This window comes from Oncorhynchus nerka, linkage group LG15, assembly GCF_034236695.1.
Source record: "Oncorhynchus nerka isolate Pitt River linkage group LG15, Oner_Uvic_2.0, whole genome shotgun sequence".
Taxonomy (NCBI): Eukaryota; Metazoa; Chordata; class Actinopteri; order Salmoniformes; family Salmonidae; genus Oncorhynchus; species Oncorhynchus nerka.
This window is the reverse complement of record NC_088410.1, coordinates 48,450,261-48,471,780: the sequence shown is the minus strand read 5'-3', so window position 1 is coordinate 48,471,780 and position 21,520 is coordinate 48,450,261. Positions and strand designations below refer to the sequence as shown.

General features: G+C 40.9%; 1 protein-coding gene across 4 annotated transcripts in view; it reads right to left on the bottom strand.

Annotated features, from left to right (window-relative positions):
* Window positions 1–21,520, bottom strand: part of LOC115142835 (TOX high mobility group box family member 2) — a 140,137-nt gene that overhangs the window by 6,026 nt on the left and 112,591 nt on the right. For all 4 annotated transcript variants that reach the window (XM_029682608.2, XM_029682610.2, XM_065001652.1 and 1 more), the window contains 2 exons: window positions 20,353–20,583; window positions 4,266–4,346 (listed from right to left, as the gene is read on the bottom strand). In XM_029682608.2, coding sequence (XP_029538468.1) covers window positions 4,266–4,346; window positions 20,353–20,583 — 312 coding nt within the window. The remainder of the gene's footprint in view (window positions 1–4,265; window positions 4,347–20,352; window positions 20,584–21,520) is intronic.

The window sequence follows — 21,520 nt, the reverse complement described above, 5'->3', positions numbered from 1 at the left end:
ATACAACTAAAACACTATATTGGTAGAACATATGAATATGTCATACATTCAGGTCCCTCTATGTGAGAATCATGTTGTTCGGTTCATTTCAGCCTGGGAGTCGTATCCACTGATGTACGTGCTTTATTTCATTCGACTTTCCATCCTTTCATAGACTTTAAATGGCAATATATATGTATACATTGCTGTGGTATGAAATATGTCCAGGCCCTCTCGTTAGCTGTCACAGTTGTTGACGTGATCTATCGCCGTCTGCTATTTGGTAATGGCGTACATATATTGAAAAGAGCCAGAGAAATAATCAATGGAAAGATGGATAGATGAGTAAAGATGAGAGAGATACACTGCAGGGTCAAGTGGAAAATGAAATGATGAAGAATGAACTATACGACTCTATACTATACTACCATACTATACTGTACTGCAATATACTAATCTATCGCTATTCCATGAACAACAGGAGATGATTATTGGTTCACATATTGAAATGTGATACTCCCACCTTAAAGGGACAAGGTAAGGAAACCAATATGTCATTTTGTAATTTGGGTGAACTATCCCTTCATGTTTCCCTTGGTGGGTTGAAAAGCAGAAAACACCACTTTGACTTTTTGAATGAATGAAACTCATTAACTTGGGGCTTTTCACTGTAGCCATCAAGCTCCATTTGTGTGCGAGTACCTTTTCCACCAACATAGATTATCAGCGTGCGTCACAAACAAAATGGCAACAGGTGCACGCCAAACGCACGGAGCACGTGACTCGTCCAGAACGACACTCTGTCGACTTCCAATTACCTTCAATTTCTCTCTCCTTGATTCCCACTTCCTTTGAAAAGACTCTCTCGTCAGCAATTAAAACACACTATTTAAAGAGGTCTCCCTTTGAATGGCTAGATGTACTATGTGTCTTGTTCTGAGTGGTTGTGATTGCATAGTAGATTTGCAGTTTTTTCTGTCTGTTTTAATTTCTTTTAAATGCCTGCCAATCTGCTAACGCATCAATCAAGCCTCTGAATATGAGATTTGTCAGAAATAAATATTTAATTACGCAAACGAGCGATGAGAATGGTCTTTATTAAAGGGAGAGAAAAAAACTTCACAGGGAAAGAAAGAGGTTGATGAATAATCTGTTCATGCCTTAATCAAGGCACTTGTTTTGGGCTTGTAAGCATTGGAGGAAGTGTGAGGCAATGGGGACCGGTGGGAGGGTGTTTAACATGGTAATGCAATTTGGGTTTGTGTGAAAGGAAAACAATGGAGTGAAGACATGGAAATTGAGAAAATAGGTGCTTGGCACTCAGACTGGCACATGAAAAAATATTAGTATATCATGATTCAATCCTGTATTATGCATTTAACTTGGTTCTGAATATGTATATCAGGGTTGATCTACTACATTGGATTCATAGTGTAATTTTACAAGCTTGAACATTTGGAAAACATGGACATTCATTGATTCTCAGATGTTGTCTGAAGTCTATATATTAGAATACATGGTCAAGTTTGAGATATTTAAATATATAGAGGAAATAAGAAAGGTTTGAACAATGATTGGATGAAGCTACAGCTGCACCATTGAGAGCATCTTGGCTGGCTGCATCACCGCTTGGTACGGTAACTGCAAGGCACCAGACCGCAAGGCGCTACAGAGAGTAGTCAGTACCGCCCAGGACGGGAGCTGATCTCCCTGCCATCCAGGACCGCTATGCCAGGCGGTGTCAGAGGAAGGCCCCCAAAAAATGTCAATGACCCAAACCATAGACTGTTCTCTTCGCTACCGCAAGGCAAGTGGTACCACAGCACCAAGTCTGAAACCAACAGGGCCCTGGACAGCTTCTACCCCCCCAAGCGATAAGACTGCTAAATAGCTAATCAAATGGCTACCTGGACTACCTGCATTGACCTTTTTTTGCTCTCTTGCACTGACTCTATGCACACACACACTGGACTCTACTTACACATACTTACACTGACACCTACACACACTACATACTGACTAAGTAGCACTGACATCATCTTTGAGGAAGCGGTAATGAGGTGACCCATAATGATTGTAATTGAGATCAGCTGTGCGGGTGAATTTAACGCGTTCTGATGGTTTAACGAGACATCAGCTGGCGATAATCTAGTGCCATCGATGTTTGCAATACACCCCTTGTTATTTGAGTGTATTCCAATACATTCTGTAGGCTAGCCATTAGCCTGTCCATTTAAACATAATGAAAGGTGTGAAAAGCAATATTAGGCTACTGCGTTTCCCTGGCTGAGTTGATGAGTTGATTTGGGCCATCAATTGATTGACAGATGTAGACCTACTGTAAAACGATAAACTTTCCTGCAGTGTGGATGCTAGCCAACATTTCATAGTTAGGTTAACGTACAATTTTTCAATTTAGTTAGGCTATGGTGTTTGGTGTGGATTGAAAGCCTGTATTGTGTGGCTTTAATATTTCATTTCGTAAAGCTGTCAAGATGTTTATGCATTTGAGCCTATCCAAAGACGATTTCATTGAGCTGAGACACTTTTCTCTGATGTGTAAATTACCAGACTATTCGTTTTACTTCTTGGAATCATTGAAATAAATGGAATTAACTTGTGGGCCTAATGGACTGCGTTTAGACAAGCAGCCCAATTCCGATGTTACTTTTTCACTAATTGGTATTTTGATCAATCCGACCAGCTCTTAAAAAGATCTGTTGTGAAAAGATTGGATGTTGGTCAAAAGACCAATTAGTGGAAAAGTTATCAGAATTGGGCTGCCTGTTTAAACATAGCCATTTAGGCTCAGGCTTGTCACTAGATTGCCCAGCATTGGGTATGAACTCTTGAGGCTCGACACCAGCTGCTTAGACCAATGCGCTACGGTACACAATACTCAGCAAGCACTAAGAATGCTATGAATATTGATGATACATAGGCATACTTTTTGTTTTTGTTTCTTAAGCCTTGTTTCTTGGCCTTCCCTAAACCTTAACTATTTGGAATTAATGCCTAAACTGTTAACCTTTGAGTCGTTTCTTTTTGTTTTAACCCTGTAACAATGCAGAATTAACACTGTGACCACACACATTTAATGCGTCAAAAATAAACATTCATCCAGGAGTCTAAGGGCAGTGGGGCCAGATTCAAACCCATGCTGACTCTGGCATATGTGTCAGGGTAAACAGCTGTAACCGCTGGGCCACACAGGCACTGAGGTAAGCAATAATTAATTATGCTCATTGCTTGCCTTCAACATATAATAAATTAATTAATCTAAACAAACATATTTTTCCCAACAAGGGAAAGGATACCTAGTCAGTTGTACAACAGAATGCCTCTTACACATTTAACCCAACCCCTCTGAATCAGAGAGGTGCGGGGGGGGGGCTGCCTTAATCATCATTGGACTAACTGCCTTGTTCAGGGGCAGAACGACCGATTTTTACCTTGTTAGCTCAGGGATTCGATCCAGCAACCTTTCAGTTAATAGCCCAATACTCTAACCACTAAGATATCTGCCACCCCACACAAATATGTACATTTATTATAATACACATACGAATTCACACGAGACGCTCTGTAGCCTGCACGTAGCCTACAGAAGGTACAATGCATTGTATACAAACACCGCCTCCAGCTGCCCCCTGGTGGCAATTCTAAATATTTCTTCAAATCCTCCTGCTTCAGGATTATTTTCCTCCCACTGCAGGATTATTTTTCTCCTGCAACGAAAAGGGTCAAATTTTGATCCAACCTCTGTATCAAATCGCATCTCCAACAACCCAGGATATAGTCAAAGAAACAATCCTCAGGCAGCCCACACATTTGTCTCTCATTCAAAAACAGACACAAGTAGGTGGCACCATGCTAGGTAATTCCCACTTCTGCTTCCACATACGCAAGCATGAACACACACAGGTACACACACACAAACAAGCACACACACATACATACATACATACATACATACATACAGTACTTAAGAACACACACATACTGTATACACCTTCACTCTCTCCCACACAGACACACACAACACAAACACACCTTTCATCCCTCCCTCACTCGCTGTGTTGCAAATAACACAGGCAAATAAAGGAGTGTGTGTGTGTTTGGGCCCTAATTTTCACTGTTCTCTTCGGAGCACACACACACCCAATCCTCAAACGGCACCGCACGGAGATCCTCCCCCGGGATGAGAGAGGAATTCTCTATCTAATTTATCATCCCTTATATCGCCGCTGACCCATGTATATCAGAGATATGACCTCCGCCGTTACCTTGGAAACCAGACTGGCTCGGTACGCAGCCAGGGCTTTCAGGTACTCCTTCTTGGCAGCCTCTGTTTTCCTCTTGTAGCCCTGCGAGATACAACCAGAAACAAAGCAGTGGTCAGTGACAAGGCGTTTGGGCTAGGCTAGGCATTTTACATGATGTTTTAGTCATTTAGCAGATGGTCCTTTTTAGGCTAGGCATTTTATATCACATAAATGTAATTTAGCGGACATTCTTTTTTTAAGGCTAAGGCTAAAAGCCATGGGGTCCTGTTCAGGAGGGTGCTACAGATAGAAATGTATATGTTGAATAGAGGATTTGGTCAGTTCTATTCGTTATATTTCTATCTGCACTGTTCTGAACATTTTGCCACACTGAATTTACCCCTGGTCCCGTCCCAACCTAGAAAACACCATCATTTACTCCATGATGCACATAATGTCAATGCCATGTGAAAATAAAACATAAACATGATATCACCCCATTCAGTTTTGTGTCGGTTTTCCCACAGTCATTGAAAATGTGAGGTGTTTAGAGTGAGAGGTAATGATGAAATGAAGGTAGAGAGCCAGACTTTGAAAAAACACTATTCTGCATTTTGCCTCTCTGTCTTTGCCTCCATTAAAGCACACACATTGCTAAATCAGAGTTGATGTCCCATCAAAGCATCAAGACGAGATGAAAATTCCAAACAGCATTAGCACGAGGCAATAGGGATCCGCCGAACGAACCTCAAATGATGCGTTCAGAAGGGCAATTCAAGTTAATGTAATAGGGTGTCAGTCATGTGCGGTTGCTAGCGTTTGCTGAGGCTGAGACTGAGGCCCCCGTTCCTTTTTTGATGGTAAGAAAACAAGTGCCAAGTCCATCCCTAGATTGATAAGAAAGTCCTTTACTACGTCCCAAATGGCACCCTATTTCCTACATAGTGCACTATTTTTGACCAGAACCATATGGGCCACCCTATGGGCCCGGGTCAAAAGTAGTGCACTATGTAGGGAATAAGGTTCCATTTGGGACGCATACATCAGATTTGGGCTTCTCTTGGGAGTTCTTCTACACAACAGACTGCATGAGCAGATCGAGGATAATTAAAGTTCTCTTCATAGAGCCCCTCTGTGGTCTTAAAGACAGGTCATTCTCTTTGAAAGAGATGGGCTAGAATTACCATTAGGTATTCATGCGTTGCAAATGTACATAGACAAGACAGAAATGCACATATGGGCACGCTCACATGTACACACTGAAAGGTGCAGACACAGGCATCCCATATGAAAATCTCAGTTTTTTTTCTTCTTAAATTTCCTGTGAAACCATATTTTTTATTTTATTTTTTTTGTATTAAATTAAGAGTTCACATGTTAACACCACCTTTTCACATGTGAGGAGAATAACATGTTTTTACATCACATGTGATTTGCAGATTCACGTGTGAATTTGCAGTTTCACATGTTAAATTGTTAAAATATATCACATATCAGATGTGAAAATGTCCCTTTTACATGTGGAATTGCATGTTCAAATGTGACAATCACGTTGGCTCGCTAGCTAATATTACGTGTATGATTTGTGTAGTAATATTAATTGTATCTCAGAGCTATTTGCATTGCTAGTTATAGCCTAATGTTAGCTATCTAGATTCATGCAGGGTAGTAACGTTATAAATTGAGATTATGGTACATTGTTTAGCTAGCTAGCTACATGTCTAAACAAAAGACTTACTATGTGAATAACCATTTCACTACACCTTCTGTATCCTGTGCATGTGACAAATATGTGTTTACCAGAGACAGTAATGTGAAGAACATGACCTGCACCAAAGTCAAATTAGGATATAACGTTAGGCCAATGAGACAGTCCAAGTTCTAAAATTCTTTGGTAGAATGCACTGTGTCATGTAAAAGAGAAATATCCGCATGAGCTCAGCCATCCACATAAAGAGGCGCACAAGCAGTTATTGGACTGAGAACATTTTTATGCTGTAATTTTTTTTTTACAACATGACGTCCCAACCAGAACACAATCAGAATGATTGGGAACTATTTCACGCTTGGAAGATTTCTTTACATGACACTCAGCTTTTATTTCATCACAGTCACAACCGTAAGCTATTTTCTATAATTGGCTCACCATTAACTTGTAAATAATTATCTTGTTGTGAGTTTATTTTCCTTTAATAATGAAGACAAATGAGCTAAAGTGAAGATGTTGTCAGCTACGTGATACGGTCATCATTTGAACTGGCTAGCCAGCTAACTTAACATTAGCTAGCTAGCTAACAAGCTAAAAACAAAGCAAAACATTGTTTAGAAAGTTGCTTTTAGTTGCCTAGTTTGATAGATTGACATATACTAAATTATTTTTTAAACGGGTGGATTTAACTAGGGGGCAGTATTTTTTCTAACTAGGGGGCAGTATTTTCATTTTTGGATAAAAAAACGTTCCCGTTTTAAACAAGATATTTTGTCACGAAAAGATGCTCGACTATGCATATAATTGACTTTTGCTTTGGATAGAAAACACTCTGACGTTTCCAAAACTGCAAATATATTGTCTGTGAGTGCAACAGAACTGATGTTACAGGCGAAACCCAGATAAAAATCCAATCAGGAAGTGCCGCATTTTTTAAAACCGCCTCATGCCAATGACTCCTTATATGGCTGTGAATGAGCTACGAATGAGCTTACGCTTTCTACGTATTCCCCAAGGTGTCTACAGCATTGTGACGTCTTTTTACGCATTTATGTTGAAGAATAGACGTAAGGGACCACATTTAGCAAGTGGTCACATGGTGGCTCCCGCAGAAAATCTTGCGTAAAGTACACAAGTAGCCATTTTTCCAATCGCTTCTTATGAGAAACCAATTGCCCCGACGGATATATTATCGAATTGTTATGTGAAAAACACATTGAGGATTGATTCTAAACAACGTTTGCCATGTTTCTGTCGATATTATGGAGATAATTTGGAAAAAAGTTTGGCGTTGTAGTGACTGCATTTTCCGGTCGATTTCTCAGCCAAACGTGACGAACAAACGGGAGTTATTTCGCCTACAAAAATAATCTTTTTGGAAAAAAGGAACATTTGCTATCTAACTGGGAGTCTCCTGAGTGAAAACATCCGAAGTTCTTCAAAGGTAAATTATTTAATTTGATTGCTTTTCTTATTTTCGTGAAAATGTTGCCTGATGCTAGCAGAGCCTAGCCATAGCATTACGCCATGATAAACTTACACAAATGCTTGACTAGCGTTGGCTGTAAAGCATATTTAAAAAATCTGAGATGACAGTGTGATTAACAAAAGGCTAAGCTGTGTCTCAATATATTTCATTTGTGATTTTCATGAATAGGAACATTTTGTAGGAAGATTTATGTCCGCTGCGTTATGCTAATTCGTTTGAGGCTACGTTACGCTCCCGCATGCGGGATGGGTAGTATCAAGAAGTTAAAATACACTAGTTATGCTTTTATGGACAACCAGGCTGCTGATGTCATACAGCCTGTAGTTTTTGTGTTTATACTTTTTCATAACGACAACGACAAGTTTGATGTCGGACGACAATAGAATGTTCATGATGTCACCGCAACAACTGTCGATATGCATGGTATAAACCAGCCTTTAGTCTTGAAATCTTTGGTTGTTTAGTACATGGCCTCACATGTGAATCCTTAAAGAGATGAGTGGGGCTAAGGCTAAAGAGGGTGTGAATGATACTGAATGAGTGTAGACAAAGAAGAGATCTCCAGCAGGTTTACCAAAACATTCAAGGGCCATTTTCTCAAAAGTGAGGTTATCAACTTTCAAAGCAGAATAACTTTCCCATTGTTCCTTAACTGTAGTGTATGATATACCATTTTCTAGCTCTTTTATCCAATGTAAAAAAACATCATTTCAAATTTTGCTACATAAGTCCGAATCGAAACGGTCGAACCGGTCACATTTGCAGTTTAAAATTTTCACTTTCATGAAATTGCATTTTCACATGTGAAAGACATTTACAGTGGGGCAAAAAAGTATTTAGTCAGCCACCAATTGTGCAAGTTCTCCCACTTAAAAATATGAGAGAGGCCTGTAATTTTCATCATGGGTACACTTCAACTATGACAGACAAAATGAAAAAAAAATCCAGAAAATCACATTGTAGGATTTTTAATTTAATTTATTTGCATATTATGGTGGAAAATAAGTATTTGGTCAATAACAAAAGTTTATCTCAATACTTTGTTATATACCATTTGTTGGCAATGACAGAGGTCAAACGTTTTCTGTAAGTCTTCACAAGTTTTTCACACACTGTTGCTGGTATTTTGACCCATTCCTCCATGCAGATCTCCTCTAGAGCAGTGATGTTTTGGGGCTGTTGCTGGGCAACACGGACTTTCATCTCCCTCCAAAGATTTTCTATGGAGTTGAGATCTGGAGACTGGCTAGGCCACTCCCAGGACCTTGAAATACTTCTTACGAAGCCACTCCTTCGTTGCCCGGGCGGTGTGTTTGGGATCATTGTCATACTGAAAGACCCAGCCACGTTTCATCTTCAATGCCCTTGCTGATGGTAGGCTTTGTTACTTTGGTCCCAGCTCTCTGCAGGTCATTCACTAGGTCCCCCCGTGTGGTTCTGGGATTTTTGCTCACCGTTCTTGTGATCATTTTGACCCCACGGGGTGAGATCTTGCGTGGAGCCCCAGATCGAGGGAGATTATCAGTAGTCTTGTATGTCTTCCATTTCCTAATAATTGCTCCCACAGTTGATTTCTTCAAAGCAAGCTGCTTACCTATTGCAGATTCAGTCTTCCCAGCCTGGTGCGTGTCTACAATTTTGTTTCTGGTGTCCTTTGACAGCTCTTTGGTCTTGGCCATAGTGGAGTTTGGAGTGTGACTGTTTGAGGTTGTGGACAGGTGTCTTTTATACTCTTAACAAGTTCAAACAGGTGCCATTAATACAGGTAACGAGTGGAGGACAGAGGAGCCTCTTAAAGAAGAAGTTACAGGTCTGTGAGAGCCAGAAATCTTGCTTGTTTGTAGGTGACCAAATACTTATTTTCCACCATAATTTGCAAATAAATTCATTAAAAATCATACAATGTGATTTTCTGGATTTTTTTTTCTCATTTTGTCTGTCATAGTTGAAGTGTATCTATGATGAATATTACAGGCCTCTCATCTTTTTAAGTGGGAGAACTTGCACAATTGGTGGCTGACTAAATACTTTTTTGCCCCACTGTACATGTGAAAATTGATTTAGCAGTTTTACATGTATGAAACATTTACATCTGAAAATATTTGTACATGTGTTTTTTACATGTCTTTTAACATGTGTTTTACTTTTACATGTGGAATTGCAAGATCACATATGGGGGTTAAATAATGTTATCCTCCTCACATGTGAAAAGTTGGGGTTAACATGTGGCAGTAGCAATGTTTCCACATGTGGAATTGCAAATTCTATAATGCCATTCTGTACTTTGCCTACCTGAGTATAACAATAATTCAAATGATAATTTCTTATTTTGAGCTATCCACTCCATTATTATTGTAGTCCTCCATGGTGTTGCATTGATATACATGCATCTTAGCGCTACCACTAGGGGTTGGCTTTCGGAGTGTTACTGCTGCAGGCACATGTCTCTCTTCATATGTTGTTCTGTGACCATTGGAAAAGGCCCAGTGAAAAGAACAGAGAAGCTATCTCTTATTTATTATCCTGTATTCCGATTTGTAAGCATGATCACGTTTTCAAAATGTAGAGATGGCATGTTTAATTAAACTGTGATGAGTTTTCTGCTCATTTTTATGTATAATTTAAATACCGACACCAGTAGAAATCACAAAGTTCTCAATTTCTCATTTTTCTCAACCTCTACAAAGATACAATTTTGATTTGAACAGACAATATTCTGAGATTGTGAGAAATGAATAATAAATATACATTGGAAGAGAAACCCAGTGAAAATAATATTTCCGTGTCTCCTTATTTATCGCGTTTAACATGTTAAAATCAAAATCAAAATCAAAAGCATCTAATGGTCTAATAGCTGTCTTCTTCCATGGAAAGAACAGGTTTCAAACCTCACTGGTACAAAAGCACACGTGAAACTTAGAATATCACATGTGAAATCATGTGTTTGAGTCAAACATGTAAGAAAACCAAATGTTTTTACCGATTTTTTTGTGTAAGGGATGAGACACATGCACTCAAACACGCGCAAACAAGCACACACACACACTCGTATGCATACACACACACACACACATCACAAATGCAAACTCGCACTGCAGCCTTCTATAGGTGGAGGAAAATAAGTTCTTGCCCCAAGAAATTATGTTTATCCTCCCATATAATGATATATTTGCATTATTCCATTCTCTCCAGCTATATCATCCTTTCCATTATGGCATGAATGTCAAAATAGAGTGAAAGTGATGGGAGAGGAGGGGGAGTGAACCCATTTATGGCAGACATGATATTATATCATTCCTCTCTGCTTTGTTTCCACAATTCATATACAAATCTGTAAATATAAACCCCAAAAATCTGTAAACATAAACTTATTCCTAGAACAAGAAATAAAAAACAGACTGTGATGATATTTCCAGGTTAAAAGTTGCGACCTTAACGCCTCACCCCTTAAATATTGATAGAGCCAGCGCTGCCTATTTAATGAACCCCAAAGTACTCCCAGCAGCTTTAATTTCAAATTAATTTAACACAGCTAATGATTCGCCCGACGACGGATACTTTTAAATAAATTACCATGCCTAAGGATTCTCTAATTATTCCAAAGTGAGTGGATTCATTAGCAATTGAAGCCGTCAGAGGCTGCAGGTCGGGATGAATTAGAAATAACAAAGCTTCGAGGGAGCATATGCTGCGGTCGTAATCCTGACACGGGGGGGTGTCCCGCAACAATTAGCCGGTAATTGTACCTTAATGAAATGTTCTTGTTTGATAACCAGTTAATTATAGGAGACAATAACTCCCGAACCCCTCCTGACATCGACTGAGCGATTACCCCCCCCCCATCCCAACCCAAGCAGAAACAACCTGTGTGGGTACGAGGGGTGTCAGGGTTTGAGACAGGTTTAAGTCTAGCCGAGGCATTGATGGGATCACCTATAGCTAGCTGACTGATTCACACAGAGGGAGGGAGGGATGTAGGGAGGGAGGGAGGGAGGGAGGGAGTGGGGTAGAGGAAGGGAGAGGGAGAGAGAAATAGAAAGAGAGAGAAGGTGGAAAAAGGAGGGGGAATTGAAGGAGGTAGTGAAGGAGAGGGGAATAGAAGGAGGGGGAAAGAGAGGGAGATTGAAGGAGGTAGTGAAGGAGAGGGGAATAGAAGGAGGTAGTGAAGGAGAGGGGAATAGAAGGAGGTAGTGAAGGAGAGGGGAATAGAAGGAGGTAGTGAAGGAGAGGGGAATAGAAGGAGGGGGAAAGAGAGGGAGATTGAAGGAGGTAGTGAAGGAGAGGGGAATAGAAGGAGGGGGAAAGAGAGGGGGAATTGAAGGAGGTAGTGAAGGAGAGGGGAATAGAAGGAGGGGGAAAGAGAGGGAGATTGAAGGAGGTAGAGCGATCAAGAAATAATACGAGAGAAAGAGAGATAAAAAGAGGGAGATACAGAGAACCGTTTTGTTTGAAAGCTTGTTTTTTTTGCCAGAACGACAGTTTCCCTCTCTCTCTTATGACCTTTCACGGAATCACACTTACAACACAACAGACTCAATTAAATAAAGCTAAGTACTACTATCCCCTTTACAACTGTCTTTCCTTTATAGACGTAAAACTGGGGATTGATCTTAATCTAAACCACAAAAAGAAGAACATTTCATTCTGTATTTGGGGGGCGGCTCGAACACATTGTCACCTTGAGGAATAACAAAGGCAAATTCAATGATTGATCTGAGACAACAAAGCAGGGACCCCAGGGGTTTAAATACTCTATGTGAGAAAACAGCTGAAAACAGCTGAATAAAAGAGGCTACGAACATAAAATACATGAAAAAAAACATGCCTCTAATACACTCAAGGACAACTTGGCAAAAATAAATCATGCAGTACAACAGAATTAAACATGAACCGAACTCAAAGAAGTATATAGTTTATGATGTAAATCTGATACTTAATAAGATACAGTGCTGGTATCTTTTCATTTGGATAGGGAATTGCTTGTTTTCTAACACAGGTATTTGGAAACAGAGGGCATTCCTTTGTTTAAAAGAAAATGTCTGTGGCAAGAGAATGTGTTGACATTCTAGTTATACTGGCTCTGGAAGGTCAGTGACATTAAAGTACACCCCATCAGTACTGTAGAACTGACATGACAGCCAAACACTAAAAAAATGGCACTCATCAGTTTGAGAGGGGAGATAAAAATATTTTTTGGGGGGGAAGACTGAAAATGTCTATTTAAGTATAGAAATAAACAGTCTAGAACAGACATAGCTCTCAGTTTCATTTCCAAGGCCCTTCCAATATGGAGGCCTATTTTATTTGATACATTGTTGCTGATGAAAAAGTATTTTGAATAGAATTGATGATGTCATTCAGAGGAAGGTCCTCCCCTGCGCATAATCCAGGTGTAATCTAGGTGTGTAAACATCTACTTTGTATCATGATGTATTGTCATCTTGAGTAGATTTTTGGCCTCTGTGGGCTAAAGAATGTGATTTAACACAAGAGCCCAACCAAAATCAAGTACAATTAGATGTAGAACAACATCTCAAATTATAATGCAATGGTGGAGTTGCCCTTTAACAGTCATTTTTACAGATAGTCCTCCTGTGAAGGACAACCCCTATTCTATTTAATCTTTGTTTGGAGACAAAAATGACCTCAGAAAAATAATACAGGGTGCTGAACACAACATGTATGGTTGAAAGAGCCAGGACACCAGAGGGTTAAGAACCCAGCAAACAATAACATTTCAGGAACAGATGTCCTTGAGGCGGATTCAAGGACGAGGCAATTGCTAATCTTGTATTCTCAGCATGATCAAATCACCAGGCAACAGATATAAATAAAAGGACAGGAAATGAGGAATTCACATTCAAGGGTGTCAGGAGCGAAATGAAGATTCATGCTGAAGAGGGCCTAGTGAAGGAGGCAAAAATTTACTGCAAATAAAAGCACAACCAGTCTCCAAAGTCCAGCTGTATGAAGTAGGTTTGGGGAAAAACACACTTATGGTGTGAGATACGATGTGCGGTGGCAAACAGGCTGCACTTCGTCATAGAGACAGGTGCTTTTATTTGACACGCAATAGGCCCTTGCCCGACTGGATATTCTAAAAATATGAGTTTTGTCTGGGACCGGCATCATCAGACTGTCTCATTTTCCATTCATTTCAGCAAGTAATTTGTTACTATTGGCCCCTTTGACTTTTTCCTCCAGGGTTGGAATGCAAAAATGAAAGCAAAGAAAATGTACAGAGAAGTTTTGTTTGAAAAACTTGACATTCCTGGTTGTGAGTTTAATCAATACAGGGTAGTAGTTCCGCTGTAATTACACTACACATGCATTGCCATTGTAATCGATCTGTAATAATGACATTGACATTGAGTATGTACTTCATGAACCACCCATTGTTCCATCCATCATACACACCGAATATTCCACAATTCAAAGATAGTTCAAATCAAGCTTTGATTTTGGAGTGAACTATGTACCAATATTTGTGACTACAAATTAGATGTATTTTTTCTTTGACATGTGCCTTTATTCTGCCTACTCCTCTATGGCCGTAACAAAACTAAGATGTGTTTGTTGTGTGTTTACCTATTGTTTTCTGTGTGAATATGAAATGTCTTTCTTTTGACAGGAGTTTCTGTGGTCCTTCTGTTCTGACAGACGTGTGAGGTTGTGGTGGGAGATAACTGTTTACTTACATTTAACTACATTGTGATTATGGTAAATACGCTGTTGCTTAGTTATACTGTAGGCCTCTATGGCTCTGGCTTGAACAAACCATCTGAAGTGAAGGTTGGCCTTGCCTGTACAGTACCTTTATGTTGTGATATGTTTTGTTGGACATTTAGACTTTGTTTGACTGATATGGATATACAGTACTTTCAGAAAGTATTCATACCATTTGACTTATTCCACATTTTGTTGTGTTACAGCCTGAATTCAAAATGTATTAAATAGATTGTTTATCTCTCACCCTTCTACACACAATACACTATAAAGATTTAGCCAATTTATTCAAAATTAAATACTGAAATATCTCCTTTACATAAGTAGTCACACCCCTATGCTATGACACTCCAAATTGAGCTCAGGTGCATCCAATTTCCTTTGATCATCCTTCAGATGTCACTAAACCTTGATTGGAGTCCACCTGTGGCCAATTCATTTTTGAAAGAAACATACCTGTCTATATAAGGCCCCACTGTTGACAGTGCATGTCAGAGCAGAAACTATACCATGAAGTCCAAGGAACTGTCCGTAGATCTCCGAGATAGAATTGTGATGAGGATATAAAACTATTTGTAGAGTGTTGAAAGTTTCCAAGAGCACATCATTGGGAAATTGAAAAATGATGTACCCAGACTCTTCCTAGAGCTGGCCGTGCAACCAAACTAAGCAACTGTGCAAGAAGGACCTTGGTCAGGGAGGTGACCAAGAACCCAATGACCACTTTGACAGAACTACAGAGTTCCTTGGCTGAGATGAGAGAACCTGCCAGAGGGACAACAGTCTCTACAGCACTTCACCAATCTGGGCTTTATGGGAGGGTGGCCAGACGGAAGCCACTCCTGAGAAAAAGGAACATGGCAGCACGCCTGGAATTTGCAAAAAGGCATGTGAAAGATTTAGAGCATAATGCAAAAATTCTGTGGTCTCATGAGTCAAACATTTGATTTTTTTTTTGGCCTTCAAACAAAGTGCTTTGTCCGGAAAAAAACAGGCACAGCTCACCACCCGTCTAACACCATCCCTAACAAGAAGCATGATGGCAGCATCATGCTATGGGGATGCTTTTCAGCAGCAGGGATGGGGAGACTGGTAAAGCTAGAGGGAACAATGAATGGAGCCAAATATAGGCAAATCGTTGATGAGAACCTTCTTCAGAGTTCACCTTAGACTGGGCAAAAATGTACATTCCAACAGGACAATTACCCCAAGCATACAGCCAATGCAATGCTGGAATGGCTTCAGAACAAGAATGTAAAAGTCCTTGAGTGGCCCAGCCAAAGCCCAGACTTGTATACATGTATATGGAAAGACTTGGAGATTGCTATTCATCACTGCTCCCCATCTAACTTGAGCTTGAGAAAATCTGCAAGGAAGAATGGGAGAAAATCCCCAAATCCAGATGTGCAAAGCTGATACAGACACCCAACACGACTCAAAGCTGCACCGCCGCCAAAGGTGCTTCTATGAAGTATTGACTCAGGGGTGTGAATACATACGTACATGAGATATTTCATTTTCAATACATTTGCTAAAATGTCTAGCAGCATGTTTTCCCTTTGTCAATATGGGGTATTGTGTGCAGATGGATGAGATAAAACAAGACAAAATGTGGAATAAGTCAAGGGGTATGAATACTTTCTGAAGCCACTGTATGTCTGTCAATGTTTTATAGAGATACAGTGAATTTTATTACATCAGGAATGCTATTATGCTCTAATTTTGGAGCCGCGAAACTTCATCCTACAGTTTTGAAATGTGACTCAATTCAGGATATGTATGTCACGACTTAACAGGAGAGCCGTTTGAACGTAAAAAATGCGAGACGCGTCCATGCACATTGATGTATACAGGTAAGATAGTCTAGCATTAGCTAGCTAACATTATATTTTCAGATACTATTGGCTGGCTGGCTCCCTAGCTGACGTTATTATTCGTTTCCCAGAGCTGTGTGCTGTTCTAGTTAGAGCCTAATGTTAGCTAGCTAACATTGAACATGGTTGGTTAGCTCCCAGCACTGTGGCATTGTTGGCACTGTTTATTGTTTAACTAGCTAACGTTGGCTGGCTGGCTCGTTAGCTAACGTTATGTGACGTGTGTACAACATCCGTTGAAAATGGCCGGTGTCAGTAAATGTCTGCAAAAAAGCGTAATGAAATTGTTGCCAGCAGTACTGGTTAGGCTGTTTTCATGTTATCCAGAGGTAAACAAATTACCGGACAGAGCGTCAAGTGTGCGCTTCAAGAGCGAAACGAGATGGGTGGTGCTAAAGCTTAGGGTGAGGGTGTGAACGATGCTGAATAGGTGTAGACAAAGAAGAGCTCTTCCCTACTGTAGATAGCAAAACATTCAAAGGCGACTTTCTCAAAAGTGAGTTTACAAGTTGACTTTCAAAGCAAGTCCATGGAGAAGTCCATGGAGAAGAAGTCCATGGAGAACAAGAGCATCTCCTCCCAGCTGCCCACTGCACTGAGGCTAGGTAACACGGTCACCACCACAGCTACTCGCCCACTCCTCCCCAGCTTCTCCTTTACCCAAATCCAGATAGCAGATGTTCTGAAAGAGCTGCAAAACCTGGACCCATACAAATCAGCTGGGCTTGACAATCTGGACCCTCTATTTCTGAAACTGTCCGCCGCCATTGTCGCAACCCCTATTACCAGCCTGTTCAACCTCTCCTTCATATCATCTGAGATCCCCAAGGATTGGAATACTTCCGCGAGACACCCTGGACCCAAACTGTTACAGACCTATATCCATCCTGCCCTGCCTATCTAAGGTCTTCGAAAGCCAAGTCAACAAACAGATCACTGACCATCTCAAATCCCACCGTACCTTATCTGCTGTGCAATCTGGATTCCGAGCCGGTCACGGGTGAACCTCAGCCACGCTCAAGGTGCTAAACGATATCATAACCGCCATCGATAAAAGACACTACTGTGCAGCCGTCTTCATCGACCTGGCCAAGGCTTTCAACTCTGTCAATCACCATATTCTTATCGGCAGACTCACTAGCCTCGGTTTTTCTAATGACTGCCTTGCCTGGTTCACCAACTACTTTGCAGATAGAGTTCAGTGTGTCAAATCGGAGGGCATGTTGTCCGGTCCTCTGGCAGTCTCTAAGGGGGTACCACAAGGTTCAATTCTCGGGCTGACTCTTTTCTCTGACAATATCAATGATGTTGCTCTTGCTGCGGGCGATTCACTGATCCACCTCTACGCAGACGACACCATTCTGTATACTTCTGGCCCTTCCTTGGACACTGTGCTATCTAACCTCCAAACAAGCTTCAATGCCATACAACACTCCTTCCGTGGCCTCCAACTGCTCTTAAACGCTAGTAAAACCAAATGCATGCTTTTCAACCGTTCCCTGCCTGCACCCGCACGCCCGACTAGCATCACCACCCTGGATGGTTCCCGACCTAGAATATGTGGACATCTATAAGTACCTAGGTTTCTGGCTAGACTGCAAACTCTCCTTCCAGACTCATATCAAACATCTCCAATCCAAAATCAAACCTAGAGTCGGCTTTCTATTTCGCAACAAAGCCACCTTCACTCACACCGCAAAACTTACCCTAGTAAAACTGACTATCCTACTGATCCTCGACTTCGGCGATGTCATCTACAAAATAGCTTCCAATACTCTACTCAGCAAACTGGATGCAGTTTATCACAGTGCCATATGTTTTGTTACTAAAGCACCTTATACCACCCACCACTGCGACCTGTATGCTCTAGTCGGCCGGCCCTTGCTACATGTTCTTCGCCAGACCCACTGGCTCCAGGTCATCTATAAGTCTATGCTATGTAAAGCTCCGCCTTATCTCAGTTCACTGGTCACGATGGCAACACCCACTCGTAGCACGCGCTCCAGCAGGTGTATCTCACTGATCATCCCTAAAGCCAAAACCTAATTTGGCCACCTTTCCTCCCAGTTCTCTGCTGCCTGCGACTGGAACGAATTGCAAAAATCTCTGAAGTTGGAGACTTTTATCTCCCTCACCAACTTTAAACATCTGCTATCTGAGCAGCTAACCGATCGCTGCAGCTGTACATAGTCCATCGGTATATAGCCCACCCAATTTACCTACCTCATCCCCACTGTTTTTTTTATTTTATTTCCTTTTCTGCTCTTTCGCACACCAGTATCTCTACCTGCACATGTTCATCTGATCATTTATCACTCCAGTGTTAATCTGCTAAATTGTAATTATTCACTCCTATGGCCTATTTATTGCCTACCTCCTAATGCCTTTTGCACACAATGTATATAGATAATTTTTTCCCTACTATGTTATTGACTTGTTTATTGTTTACTCCATGTGTAACTCTGTGTTGTTGTCTGTTCACACTGCTATGCTTTATCTTGGCCAGGTCGCAGTTGCAAATGAGAACTTGTTCTCAACTAGCCTACCTGGTTAAATAAAGGTGAAATAAATATACAGTTGAGTTTACATACACTTAGGTTGGAGTCATTAACACTTGTTTTTCAACCACTCCACAAAATTCTTGTTAACAAACTATAGTTTTGGCAAGTCGGTTAGGACATCTACTTTGTGCATGACACAAGTAATTTTTACAACAATTGTTTACAGACAGATTATTTTACTTATAATTCACTGTATTACAATTCCAGTGGGTCAGAAGTTTACATAAACTAAGTTGACTCTGCCTTTAAACAGCTTGGAAAATTCCAGAAAATGATGTCATGGCTTTAGAAGCTTCCGTTAGTATAATTGACATAATTTGAGTCAATTGGAGGTGTACCTGTGGATGTATTTCAAGGCCTACCTTCAAACTCAGTGCCTCTTTGCTTGACATCAAAAGAAATCAGCAAAACCTCAGAAAAAAATTGGAGACCTCCACAATTCTGGTTCATCCTTGGGAGCAATTTCCAAACACCTGAAGGTACCACGTTCATCTGTACAAACAATAGCACGCAAGTACAAACACCATGGGACCACGCAGCTGTCATACCGTTCAGGAAGGAGACGCGTTATGTCTCCTGTAGATGAACGTACTTTGGTGCGAAAAGTGCAAATCAATCCCAGAACAACATCAAAGGACCTTGTGAAGATGCTGGAGGAAACAGGTACAAAAGCATCTATATCGACATAACCTGAAAGGCCGCTCAGCAAGGAAGAAGCCACTGCTCCAAAACCGCCATAAAAAAGCAGCACATGGGGACAAAGATTGTACTTTTTGGAGAAATGTCCTCCGGTCTGATGAAACAAAAATAGAACTGTTTGGCCATAATGACCATCGTTATGTCTGGAGGAAAAAGGGGGAGGCTTGCAAGCCGAAGAACACCATCCCAACCGTGAAGCACGGGGGCGGTAGCATCGTGTTGTGGTGGTGCTTTGCTGCAGGAGGAACTGGTGCACTTCACAAAATCGATGGCATCATGAGGGAGGAAAATAATGTGGATATATTGAATCAACATTTCAAGACATCAGTTAAAGCTTGGTCGCAAATGGGTCTTCCAAATGGACAATGACCCCAAGCAAAGTTGTTGCAAAATAGCTTAAGGACAACAAAGTCAAGGTATTGGAGTGGCCATCACAAAGCCCTGACCTCAATCATATAGAAAATGTGTGGGCAGAGCAAGGAGGCCTACAAACCTGACTCAGTTACACCAGCTCTGTCAGGAGGAATGGGCCAAAATTCTAATTTAATTGAGTGTATGTAAACTTCTGACCAACTGGGAATGTGATGAAAGAAATATAAGATGAAATAAATAATTCTCTACTATTATTCTGACATTTCACATTCTTACAAATAAGTGGTGATCCTAACTGACCTAAGACAGGGATTTTTTACTATGATTACATGTCAGGAATTGTGAAAAACTGAGTTTAAATATATTTGGCTAAGGTGTATGTAAACTTCTGACTTCAACTGTACCATTTTGTAGCCCCGAGTCTCTACTTTTATATAATGTAAAAAACACAATTTCAAATTTTGCTATATAAGACTGAATCCAGGTTGTATAATTGTTTGTGTGTTATTAGCTTAAGCAGACAGTGTTTGTCTAGTGTTGTGACATAGATGAAGATCATATCAAATGTTATGACCAATTCATGCATAAATCCCGGTAATTCCAAAGGGTTCACATACTTTTTCTTGCCACTGTATGTTGGTGTGTGTGTATACCCATGTATTTATTGGTATATGTGTACCTGTTTTGCCTCCTCCCCCAGGCTATCCCACATGGAGGCCACTATCTTGGACACGTCCCCGAAGGTGGCGTTGGGGTTGGAGCCCTTAATGGCCGCCTGGGTGTCCCTGAAGAAGAGGGCGTAGGCTGACACAGGCTTGTTTGGCTCGTTGGGGTCCTTTTTCTTCTTCTTCTTCTGCGGTTTGGGCTTGGGCTTCATCATCTCCGAGGATGGCCGCTTCTCGCCCGTGATCTGGAAGACGATCAAAAAAACGACAACAGGGTTCTACTTTATTAATTTGTCCCTCATGTCTTTCTAACATTGTTCGGAGATTGAACTTTGTAGTTCCTTACAATAAGACAATCGCTCACTCAGAGAGAATGTATTACACACAAGAAATGCAGTAAACTTCAACTGTTCCCTTTTGATAGGAGTAGTAGGCTATCAGACTTGGTGTGATGCCAATTGTTTCCGCCATTTATATATACACTTCTTTACTACATGAGAAGATCAACAGCACACAGTGACTAGATGCTTTCCACTCCTCTACTTCACGTTCCAGTGCACAGGCTCCTTAGATTGGTAAAGTTTCACTGCCTCTCATAGACCAATGGACATAGTCAGTGTGCCAACTCATCCATGTCGATGCCCACCAGACAGCTAAAACAAGTTTGCATCCCCACCATCAAGAGATATGAGTTGCCAGTCAAGTGTAAGAATAGCACCCTTGTTGCAAGTATGACTTACTAGGGTAATAGACAATAATGTTTATGAACGTTTGCAGCGAAAAACAAAATAAAACTCAGTTTGACTTGAATGAAAGTGTGCATTTTTGCGATGAGCGTTTTTCGATGACAACTTAATTGAATCAATCCCTAGTTATTGAGACATCCAACAGTCAAATGAAAATGAAAACAACAAATAGTTGCAGTGCATCATTTATTTTCATTTAGAATTCTCATAAACATTCAATGTAACGATTTAAACCTGTTAACATCAATCAAACAACTTTGGGGCCTCCTGAGTGGCACTGCATCGCAGTGCTTGAGGTGTCACTACAGATCCGGGTTCGATCCCGTTGTGTCGCAGCCGGCCGCAAACGGGACACCCATGAGGAGGCAAACAATTGGCCCAGCGTCGTCCGCGTTAGGGGAGGGCTTGGCGGGCAGGGATGTCCTTGTCCCATCAC